This window comes from Neoarius graeffei, chromosome 15, assembly GCF_027579695.1.
Source record: "Neoarius graeffei isolate fNeoGra1 chromosome 15, fNeoGra1.pri, whole genome shotgun sequence".
Classification (NCBI taxonomy): Eukaryota; Metazoa; Chordata; class Actinopteri; order Siluriformes; family Ariidae; genus Neoarius; species Neoarius graeffei.
In genome coordinates this window covers 41,405,693-41,418,017 of record NC_083583.1, presented here as the reverse complement: position 1 = coordinate 41,418,017, position 12,325 = coordinate 41,405,693, and the positions used below count along the sequence as shown (strand labels likewise).

General features: G+C 41.0%; 1 protein-coding gene across 5 annotated transcripts in view; it reads left to right on the top strand.

The window, feature by feature from the left end:
- Positions 1-12,325, top strand: part of patj (PATJ crumbs cell polarity complex component) — a 234,157-nt gene that overhangs the window by 71,585 nt on the left and 150,247 nt on the right. For all 5 annotated transcript variants that reach the window (XM_060941335.1, XM_060941333.1, XM_060941334.1 and 2 more), the window contains 5 exons: positions 104-197; positions 8,372-8,452; positions 8,623-8,694; positions 11,119-11,296; positions 11,456-11,566. In XM_060941335.1, coding sequence (XP_060797318.1) covers positions 104-197; positions 8,372-8,452; positions 8,623-8,694; positions 11,119-11,296; positions 11,456-11,566 — 536 coding nt within the window. The remainder of the gene's footprint in view (positions 1-103; positions 198-8,371; positions 8,453-8,622; positions 8,695-11,118; positions 11,297-11,455; positions 11,567-12,325) is intronic.

The window sequence follows — 12,325 nt, the reverse complement described above, 5'->3', positions numbered from 1 at the left end:
GCAGGTGTGGGAATAGCTTTGTTTAGCTGAAAGTAGCACAAATTAACAGACATGGCTCACAAATTTAGTTAAACCGACAGATGTGTATGTCTTTTGATTTCAGATCCGTCAGCAAGGACATGGGTGGAGTTATCAGAGAGCGAGGTGGACTCCGATTCCAGGAACGAAGGCTCAGAACTCACACTAACTGACACAGAGTGAGTGACGCGCACATCTCCATCATGTTTAGTAAACTGCACACCGAAAACCCTGTACGTACAGTGCAATTAGACATTTTAGGATTAAGGCCTCTGCATGCTCTTGCAACAAGGCTTTCGCAGATAGCTTTTCGCAGACAGTTGTAATTTATCGTTGAGCGGGGAGTAATAGGTGTGCGTGATGTTATTCACCGGCACAACGCAAGGGGGCGTGAAGTCGCTAGGAGTAGTTGGTGGGTGTGGTTAGTGGAGTGTTTATCCTCCGGTTACTTATAATGACTAGAACTTTTTTTTTATAATGACTAGAACTGGAGCCGTATAGATGTCCGTACTTCCTCAATCAACCGCTCTTCATGCTGCTCCATCTTCGCTCGTGTTTTTAAAAATGCCGGTCGTGAAAACAAACCAAACCGGGAAAGTAGGGAAGCGGAAGTGCGTGTACAGCGGATGTAGAGTGGACCAATCGGAGCCCTCTTGTCTGCGGCGCTGTCTGCGAGGCTTTTGTGGTGGTCACAATTTTTGGGAGGTGCGCGCAGAGCGTCTGCGAAGGTGGGGGGGGCTACGCAGACACTGTCTGCGACGCTATCTGCGAGGACTGGGTTGTCAGTATAAATTGGCCTTGATTAGTCTGCAGTGTAAAAACCAGAGGTGGACCGTAATGAAGTATATTTACTTGAGTACTGTACTTAAGTACACTTTTTGAGAATCTGTATTTTACTTGAGTTTTTTTTTTTGGAAACTTTTGACTTTAACTTCACTTCATTTGAAAGACAAATATCGCACTTTTCACTCCACTACATTTCTATCAAGGTCCTCATTACTATGAAGAAGCTTTGAAAGTGGATGTTTTTTTTCTTTTCTAAAACGTGATTGGTTTTTTCGCAGGTGACCCTGAGACAGTCTGTCGGTAATCACTAGAGTCCCGTCCATAGACTGGATAAAATCAAGACCAATGATTTCTCCACAGCATTATTTGAACACGATCAGCTGATGGAAGGAAGCGGTTGTTCTGGCGAATGCACGCGCTCATGGCTTTACCTAGAACCCATGTTTCAGTTTTCTGAAAGGATTAAAGATTTGTTTCGTTTTAAGCGTTTGCTTTGCTAAAATGAACCGCATCACGGCCTATAAAAACTCGCCACCCAACCTGCGGAAGCATATTGAGGGGTATAAATGTTTTGTTCCAAGAGAAAGCTTGCAACGAAGTCGTCTGTGCTTTTAGAGCTAGCGATAACGTTGCAATAGCTATGCAGTCTGCTTCGTCAAATGACTTTCTCTGGATTTGCCCACCAAGTTGCCATCGCCTTGTCCACAGCTAACGTTAACACACAGCTACAGTGGTATGCAAAAGTTTGGGCACCCCTGGTCAAAATTACTGTTACTGTGAACAGTTAAGCAAGTTGAAGATGAAATGATCTCCAAAAGGCATAAAGTTAAACATGACTCATTCCCTTTATATTTTATTTTCATCTTTTACATTTTCAAAATGACAAAAAAAGGAAAAGGGCCTGAAGCAAAAGTTTGGGCACCCTGCATGGTTAGTACCTAGTAACACCCCCTTTTGGCAAGTATCACAGCTTGTAAACACTTTTTGTAGCCAGCTAATAATCTTTCAGTTCTTACCTGGGGGATTTTCACACATTCGTCCTTGCAAAAGGCTTCCAGTTCTACAAGTTTCTTGGGCTGTCTTGCATGCACTGCTCTTTTCAGATCTATCCACAGATTTTCAATGATGTTTAGGTCAGGGGACTGTGAGGGCCAGGGCAAAACCTTCAGCTTGGGCGTCTTGAGGTATTCCATTGTAGATTTTGAGGTGTGTTTTGGATCATCGTCTTATTGTAGGACCCATCCTCTTTTGAACTTCAACTTTTTTACAGATGGTGTGATGTTTGCTTCCAGAGTTTGCTGGTATTTATTCGAATCCATGTTTCCCTCGACCAATGAAACGTGCCCTGTGCCACTGGCTGCAACACAACCCCAAAGCATGATCGATCCACACACATGCTTCAGAGTTGGAGACGTGTTCTTTTCCTGGAATTTGGCACCCTTTTTTCTCCAAACATACCTTTGCACATTGTGGCCAAAAAGTTCTATTTTAATTTCATCAGTCCACGGGACTTGTTTCCAAAATGCATCAGGCTTATTTAGATGTTCATTCGCAAGCTTCAGACGCTGAATTTTGTGGCTAGCGCAGGAAAGGTTTTCTTCTGATGACACTCCCATGAAGGTCGTATTTGTTCAGGTGTTGCTGCATAGTAGAACAGTGCAACGCCACTCCAGGGTCTGCTAAATCTTTCTGAAGGTCTTTTGCAGTCAAACAGGGGTTTTTATTTGCCTTTCTAGCAACCCAACGAGCAGTTCTTTCAGAAAGTTTTCTTCATCTTCCAGACCTCACCTTGACCTCCACTGTTTCTGTTAACTGCCATTTCTTAATAACATTACGATCTGAGGAAACAGCGACCTGAAAACACTTTGCTACGTTCTTGTAGCCTTCTCCTGCTTTGTGAGCATCAATTATTTTATTATTCAGAATGCGAGGGAGTTGCTTAGAGGAGCCCATGGCTGTTGATTTTAGGGACAAGTTTGAGGAGTCAGAGAATTTATACAGCTTTGAAATCTGCATCATCTGACCTTTCCTAACGAAGAATTTGAACAAGCCACAGCTCAGTAAGCTAATTAAGGTCTGGAAGCTTGGTAAAAGTTACCTGAGAACTCAAATGTATTGGGGTGCCCAAACTTTCGCATGGTGTTCCTTTTCTTTTTTCACTCTCCAATTGTACAAAACAAAAATAATATATGAATCTTGCAGAAAACGCTGAAAAGAAATGTCGTCTTTACCTTTATGCCTTTTGGTGATCAGTTCATCTTCTGCTCACTTAACTATTCACAGTAACAGACATTTTCAGCAAGGGTGCCCAAACTTTTGCATGCCACTGTAGTTAACTTGGACACTGTTAGCATGTAAAAACAGAGTTATGCTAACATGAATAATGCCAACTTATCTGAAGTCCTTTCAGAAATATGTTTCAGCATAATCTTGCCAAATAATGTAGAAATGTTTCTTTTCTAGTAGCGTTAGCTACCCAATATGATTTAGAGTTTGAAAAGCGTTTGCAAGCATGTCAGGTGGCGTTTCACTGGCTAGCTAGCTTAGCGTTAAACCACCATGATGGCACAGCATGCGTTCATTTTGTGAATTCACATTTCTGTCTTTGGTAATGACAATGTGTTGACAGAAAATGTACTTTTATTACTTAAGTATTTTCAAAAGCGAAAACTTGAGTAAAAATTTGACTGTACAACTTTCACTTGTATTGGAGTAACATTTGATCAGTGGGATCTGTACTTTGACTAAAGTAATGAAGTTGGGTACTTTGTCCACCTCTGGTAAAAACCCATGCTGCTGATGTGTTGGTACTTGTACACTCGCAGAGCACTTTATTAGGAACACTGTACCCATCCTGGATTGGGCCTTCCTTTGCTCTCAAAACAGCCTCAATTCTTCATGGCATGGATTTCACAAAATGTTGGGGAAATTACTTTGAGAGTCTGGTGCATATTGACATAATTCCATCGTGCAATTCCTGCATGAGTTTCCAGGTGCACTTTCACGCTGTGACTCTCCCGGTTTACCACATCCCAAAGGTGTTCTATTGGATTTGGATCCGGTGGCTGCTGAAAAGGCCACTGAAGAACACTGAACTCATTATCATGTTCATGGTTTGAGACAACTTTCGCTTTGTGACATGGCGCATCATCATGCTGGAAGTAGCCATTAGAATATGGGTAAATGATGGTAACGAAGAGATACACGTGATCCGCAAGAAAACTCAAATCGGCTGTGGCGATGGTTTTAAGCAATGGTTCAAAAGGGTTCAGTGATGATTGTGTAGTATTAATGGGCCCAGAGTGTGCAAAAAGAACATTCCCCACACCGTCACACCACCTCCACCAGCCTGAAAAGTTGATACAAGACAGGTTGGGTTCAAGGATTTAGGCTATTCGTGCCAAATTCTGACACTACCATCTATATACCTCAGTAGGAAACAAGATTCATCAGACCAGGCTATGGTTTTTGCTAGTCTGGCTAACGCGACTTCAAAGCTCTGCGAGCATTTGGTCTGGCAAAGATATTAAGCCCAACCATTTCCCAAAGGCGTGGTTGACCCGCCTCCCTGAAATGCTTGTTTGCTACTGGTCGAAGCCAGAAAAGGCTGTGACGAAGCTTAAACCAATCACATCACTCTTTCCTCTGACGTGACGGAAACTGCTTGAGTAACAGGAAGAAGATAAATACCTCCAGGGCTGCTCTTTGCTCTGTTTTCAATGAGAACTTCCCGTTGAATGCTTTCAATACAGCATCTACCGCTGTGTCAAAGGCTTGCCGCTGCTCCATGTTCGTAATGTTTCTAGTGAATGAAGCGCTTCCGGCATAGATTCTGTAAACAATCTATGGCTTCCGGTCGCAGTTCTACTACGTCACTGCCTTGAACACGCCTCTACCCAGGGCCGTTGGAGATGCTCAAAGCTGATTGGCTCCCGATTTTTCGGGAGCTTGGAAGAGCTGGAGATAGCTTACCTTGCCAGACTAAGCTCGCAACAGGCCCTCGTGTTGCGTCACACTTAGGATGGGCGGGCCCAGGCTAGGTTTTTGCCCCCCCCCGATGTCAACTGTCCAGTTTTGGTGAACTAGTGCCCACTGCAGCCTCAGCTTTCTGAGGCACACAGAAGTGGAAGCTGGCGTGGTCTTGTACTGTTGTAGCCCATTTGCCTCAAGGGTTGATGTGTTGTGTTGTGCATTCTGAGATGCTTTTCTTTTCACCACAATTGCGCAGGGTGCTTGTATGAGTTACTGTAGCTCTCTCAACAAGGCGTTTCTGTCTGCAGGATGTTTTTTTCTTTATTGCACAGTTCTGAGTAAACTTGAGACACTGTCGTGTGTGAAAATCCCAGGAGATCAGCAGTTACAGAAATGCTCAAACCTGCTCATCTGGCACCAACCAGTCAAAATCACTGCAATCACATCTTCCCCAGTCTGATGGCTGATGTGAGCATGACCTGAAGGGTGTGTGCATGTGTGTGAGAGAGAGATTTTATGCATTGCACTGCTTCCACAACATAATTGCATGAATGTACAGGTGCTCCTAATAAAGTGATGTTTATTTGTAATAGGAATTGCTTGATGTAGTGTTGTAGCCCCACCTACTGGATTAAAGGCAGCGTTACAGAATGACCTGCCCAGGAATCTATCTGTACCATCACAACCTTGTTAAGAGGATAATCACAGCTAGAGGAATGTTCAAACGATGCTGTAGCTAAAGCTGCAAAAATAGTGGTAATACAGTCAAAGGTGACACATTTACAGGGGAAAAATTAAGTTTATACTTCAGAATATGTTCTGTAGAGTTGTATTCTTTTGATTTTATTCGAAATCGTCACATTTTAATTAACAGAAACTGAGACTTTTAAAATGTCATTATAATCAAATACAAGGTAAGATGTGGGTGGCTTTTTTTAATATTTAAACAATGCTACTCGAATATTATTTACAAAACCACACTGCAATACAAAGTCTTTATTTTGACATTTCTATATTTTGCTATCGGACTTGTCTACTATAAGTTTGTCATTGACTGACTTAAAGGAACAGTCCACCGTACTTCCATAATGAAATATGCTCTTATCTGAATTGAGACGAGCTGCTCCGTACCTCTCCGAGCTTTGCGCGACCTCCCAGTCAGTCAGACGCAGTCAGACGCGCTGTCACTCCTGTTAGCAATGTAGCTAGGCTCAGTATGGCCAATGGTATTTTTTGGGGCTGTAGTTAGATGTGACCAAACTTTTCCACGTTTTTCCTGTTTACATAGGTTTATATGACCAGTGACATGAAACAAGTTCAGTTACACAAATTGAAACGTAGCGATTTTCTATGCTATGGAAAGTGCGCACTATAATGACAGGCGTACTAACACCTTCTGCACGCTTCGGCAGCGCATTGATATCTGAGCTCCGTATCAATGCGCTGTCGAAGCGCGCAGAAGGTGTTAGTACGCCTGTCATTATAGTGCGGACTTTCCATAGCATAGAAAATCGCTACGTTTCAATTTGTGTAACTGAACTTGTTTCATGTCACTGGTCATATAAACCTATGTAAACAGGAAAAACGTGGAAAAGTTTGGTCGCATCTAACTACAGCCCCCAAAAATACCATTGGCCATACTGAGCCTAGCTACATTGCTAACAGGAGTGACAGCGCGTCTGACTGCGTCTGACTGACTGGGAGGTCGCGCAAAGCTCGGAGAGGTACGGAGCAGCTCGTCTCAATTCAGATAAGAGCATATTTCATTATGGAAGTACAGTGGACTGTTCCTTTAACTGGGTTGAATATAAATGTAATCCGTCCATTTTGGCACATCAGTGCGGTGACGTGGCCGCTCTGACTGCTTCAGCCAGCAAAGTGTCTAGGGAACATTACAGTAGTGATTTCCCGTTGCCTTCTACTGGATTATTATAGAAGTTTTCTCCTCTCAACCATTCACACTCACATTCACACCTACGGTCAATTTAGAGTCACCAGTTAACCTAACCTGCATGTCTTTGGACTGTGGGGGAAACCGGAGCACCCGGAGGAAACCCACGCGGACACGGGGAGAACATGCAAACTCCACACAGAAAGGCCCTCGCCGGCCACGGGGCTCGAACCCGGACCTTCTTGCTGTGAGGCGACAGCGCTAACCACTACACCACCGTGCCATCCATAAATGTAATAGTGTTGTTTTAATGTTGGTCTTTCAAGTCAGACTGGTACAGACACTGGTACCTTTTGTAATAAACATGGCAAGGACTCATCTGTATGAACAATAAGAGGCTTAGCCCACTGAACAATATTTTTGCCTCATGAGTGCCTAAAACTAAATTATTGTCTGCATTTTTAGATGAGTGATATGTTGCGCAGAAAAGCTCATTGTGCTACTAAATTCTATGATGTGACATCAGGTGTGTTTATAACAATATAGTGTGGCACACAGTCAACAGTAAACAAATTTCCCATTATTATTATTATTATTATTATTATCTGCTTGATACACCTTGATTTTTACCCAAGCTTTTTGTAGCTTGTGAAATCATGTTTTTCCAGCTTTGTAAGTTTAGGTTTGTAATGTAATTCAGCTGATTTCAGCCCAGTTTTACAAACCCCAAAAGACCATTGTGGCAGATTTTAATTTCTGTGAAAAAGATGAGCAAGATAAGTTGACTTGTCTTATTGCATCTCTGATCGCTAGTCACGCGCAAATAATTCATGCCAGTCTTATATGTTTATCAAATTCGAAGGCGAACAAATATATGACTGACTGTGCCGTGGACATCCCTGATTTTCTGAGCCAAAACAATGGAACATGTTTCAAGCTGAACTGGAGAAGATCTACTTGGATATTTCCCAGTCCTGAGTACAACAGAATACAGCACAAGTGTACAAAAGTACCTTTTTTTTTTTTTTTGGTCCAGGTTGAAACTGGAATGAGCTTGAATTCGAGTAGACACCGAACAGATTCAGAATGACATGCATATGCACTTGTTGGTAATAATGCATGAAAATAAGGGAAGAGTAACAAGCGCCAGGTCAGAGCAGGGCTGAGACAGACAGGCGGCCAGATGGACACGCGCTTCTGTGACGGGAGCGTCCACACTGGCTTGAGGCTGTATTGGGATCTCGTGGAGACCCTGACAGCTGCTTGTGCTGTCAGGGAGTGATCAGGTGTGTGTATGTGCGCATGAGCATGTGCCTGTATATGTGCAGGCATACACATGATGCACGGGGACTGAAAAAAGATTTCAAACAGCAACAGGCTCTGAAGGTAACATCAGTGTTTGTCTGAAAATAAAAGATTTGCACTTAGCTTTAGTCTGTATGGATTATGTAACTGTATAGATTCTGTGACGTCCAGAGAAAAACAAAAATCTGATTATCAGATATGTGCTACTGTATCATCACATGCATTATTACGTTCCTTTCACACCACCACTTTGTTTTATAAGGGTTTTTTTTATGTCTAGTGTTGATTTGTTCATCAGAATTTAAATGTACTGAGCAGAAATTATGACTAAATTATTTTTGATGCTTCATTAATTTAATTTAATTGGGGGAAAAATTTTTTCCATGTCACATTCCACAGGTCTGCACAGCTGCCTTCATATACCAGATGGAAGAAGAGGAGTCAGGGGGCTGCAATGGGACTTATGAGAGACGAGCGCAGGTTGGAGAACATTTTACAGTGTGTTCAAATGCATTATGGGCCCTTGGGGGACTGTTCTGCTGATGATTCTGCTACAAACACTTCAGTTTGTAGTTTAGGTTCATTAAATTGTGGACATACTGTAATGTGTGTGTGTGTGTGTGTGTGTGTGTGTGTGTGTGTGATATTAGTGATTTACCAGAGAGAGAGGATGGAGAGGGTGAGGAAACGCCCATCTTCAGTCATTGGGGTCCCCCACGCAGGTTATTCCTAATTTTTTCTTCTTCTAAACTAAATATAAAAAGAGAGTCAGTAGTTTCTAATTTCCCAGCAGACATTTACTGCAATCACCCTTTTTGTATAGCGGAGTCTCAAATGACATTTTTGTCACCATGTTGGTGGGGACTGTGATACCCTATGCAGTGAGCATACATGGTGAATATGAAGTCATTTGGTATTTGACTTATTTGTGTATTCCATGAGCTTAACTAAGTAAAAAAATAATTATTGTGTGAAGTCGAGGAAAAGATGGATCCTGGGTAGCACGATGTATTACGGAAGCATATTGCTACCACAGCAGAAAAAAAAATTACTATCAACGTGGAAAGTTTGATATAACAATATATTTTCATGTTATTACGTGAAACATTTTGCACTATAGTGTGATAATTTAGTATCGCGTTATCACATGATACCTTTAAACTCATGTTTGAATGAGGTGTGTGGAGAATAAACTGGGTAACGTGGCTCATTTACATGATTTTAATCAAGTTCTGTTTCATGCTTGGGTTGAACGGTGGTAAAATTGGACGTTATATTCACAGATTCAAACTTCCCGGATCAATAACTCCTCTTAAGCGAAACGTTAACACAGCCGACACCTTTCCTACTGTACCAAGGTAGACAACAAGCTACAACCTGATTTTAAACAAAACCAGTCATTCTCCGAGCTGGACTAATAACACTGGTCTCCGTGCGCGGCCGGCTGTGAGGCGAGTGCGCAAGGACCATCTAAAAAGTGCAAGACTGAAGAGATGCTACAAAAATATTCAGTTACTTCACCCTGATTGACTTTAATGGCACCAAAATCACTGCACACATCAACAGTCTCCTGTTTGTTATACTACAACAGTTATTTTGGAAAAATGTGCTTTTGCATAATTTTGGGGAATTTTTTTATTGGGAAAAATATTCAATAACTTTACTGATATATACTGTAGTGTCGGCAAAATCACTAACAGGAGACTGCAGCGATTTTTCAAACCTCATTCAAAACAGGAGTTTAAAGGTATCGCGCTATAACGTGATACAAAATGATCATGTTGTAGCATGAAACGTTTCATGTAGTGCTGTCAAGCAATTAAAATATTTAATCGCGATTTAATGTCGCAACTGTCATAGTTAACTCGCGATTAATCGCAATTTAATCGCACATTTTTGTAACATGAAAAACCATCGTAATTCTCTTATCAGCATAAAGTGAATGGGCTTGCTTTGTACCAATGTTTTTTTTTTTTTTTTTTTTAATTGCAGAGCATAACACGTCTTGTCACAGCCACTGACATCCATAACTTCCATATTAGATGAGAAAACCAAGGGATGAAAAATAAAGTGCATATCACTGAAAATAAAAAATGTTTTTTTTTTACTCATTAGTTTCTTTTGAAGAGAAGTATTTGCCATAAAAGAAGAAAAAAACAGATGACAAAATAAAAACGTTCATCATAGTGTGGCACTGTATTCTCTAATTCTCACTGCTTATAACTCTACACCTACCCGGTGGAGATGAGCTGGGAAACTGAAGTCTGAAGGAACAGTATTGAAAGTATTTTTCCAGTCTCACCTGTGAGAGGTAATCCCATGTGATCTCGTTTGGACGGTAAACCTGTTGGTACAGTTAAACGCAGCACATGAATGAGGCATCTTTATTCTCGGCTACTGTCTAGACGCTATACCGGAGACGGGTGAAGAATCTCCACTTTGCCCCATCCAATATGGCGGCGAGGATGTTTATATGTCTATGCCTTTCTCCATCACTCACACGTACTCTTATTGAAGCAGCGCGCAACAAGCCTCAACAGGAACTACGGGTGACTCGCAGGGCCAAATTAGAATTTGCGTTAACGGCACTATTTTTTTTAATCGCGTTAAATTGAGATCGCGTTAATGCGTTATTATCGCGTTAACTTTGACAGCACTAGTTTCATGTAATAACGTGAAAATGTATTGTGTGAAATATATATTCTAACAAACTTTTCACGTTACTCTGAAATACTGATTTTTTTTTTTTTTTTTTTTACTTGTTATATGTATGTATGTGTGCCAGTGTTTCAGATTCATTTTTAATTGTGTTGGTGTTATATATTGTCTTCCCATAATTTTCTTTAATAGACATCCTTACGACAATTTTAACCTTCTATGATTTATGTGATATATGAATGCATAGTGTATTACTACTTCATAATAATAATAATACCTTTATTTGTATAGTGCTTTTCAAGCCAGGCAGCACAAGTTGCTTTACATGTAATATTCCTGTATAAAAATACAGGCTAGTTAAGATTAGAATGCATTACAGTACTGAGAATTTTACATAATTAAGGTTTGAAAGCAGGTGTCGAATAAGTCGTTAGACTTAACATATGACTAAACCTGCAGTATGGGTTTGAGTGTGGTTTGTTTTGTAGAGTGGAGGTTTGGCTGGATCCCGGTGAGTCTCTGGGCATCAGTATCGTTGGCGGTCAGTCGGTTATAAAGCGCCTGAAGAATGGAGAAGAGCTGAAGGGCATCTTCATTAAGCAGGTGCTTCCAGACAGCCCTGCAGGTCGCACATGCGCACTCAAAACTGGAGACAAGATCTTACAAGTGAGCAACACACACAGACTCTCCACAAACCAGCTGTGTTACTTCCAAGATGTGATGTTTCGACAGGATAATGGTCGAAACTGTCCAGGATACACGGATGCGAAGCTGATAGAATAATATGATTGACTTCACAACACGGTTTGTGCTTCTGTTCCTCAGGTGGCAGGTGTGGACCTACAAAGCGCCAGCCATGAGGAGGCAGTGCAGGCCATTAAAAGTGCTCCGAGCCCTGTGGAGTTCATTGTGCAGAGCCTTTCTTCCACTCCCCGGGTATTACTCATGACTATTTCTAAAAATTCTCTACCGTTCTATCTCTCAGCTTTCTCTGCTATATGTTCACAGCTCATCACCTCCATTTATTTTAATGATATCCTGCAAATGGCAGCTGATGGTTTGAATGAAATTTGATTTTAAAGAAGACTGTTTTATACATTGTAATATCATTAAAGGATCAATTGAGCAAAACTTTTTTTTTTGAAAGCTTATTTGCCTCACTTCAAAAAAAAAAATTTGATGGACAAATAATACTACTGAAACAAATGAATAGGATCATAAAATTGCAGTATGAATCAGACTAAGAATGAAAACCCTTGGTAGTGTGTTGTTCCAGGAAAATAATGACCGAGTGGTATGATGTGGCCCAACACAAAGCAGAGTTAATCTTATCACCCCGAAATGGATCATATTCCTATAACGGCACATCCTGAAGTGTTATTTTTCTTTGACCACTGCAATTTGGTAATTGTCTAACAGCATTTTGTTTCTTAAAGAACAAGACGTCATAGATTTGATCAATTTATAATTACTTTAAAGGCAAACAAAACCTAAAAACTAAACTCCTTTATACTGACAAATAATAGCCATACAACATAGTTTGAGTGTTCATTTGTTCATATTTATACCTGTATACTGTGTCCAGATTGTTTTTGTTTTTTTTCTTTTAAAATAAAACGTCCCCGGGTGCTGCTGTCGTACTGTCTCCGAGGTTCAAATATCACGCTCGGAGTACAAATTAAACAAAAGAATCCA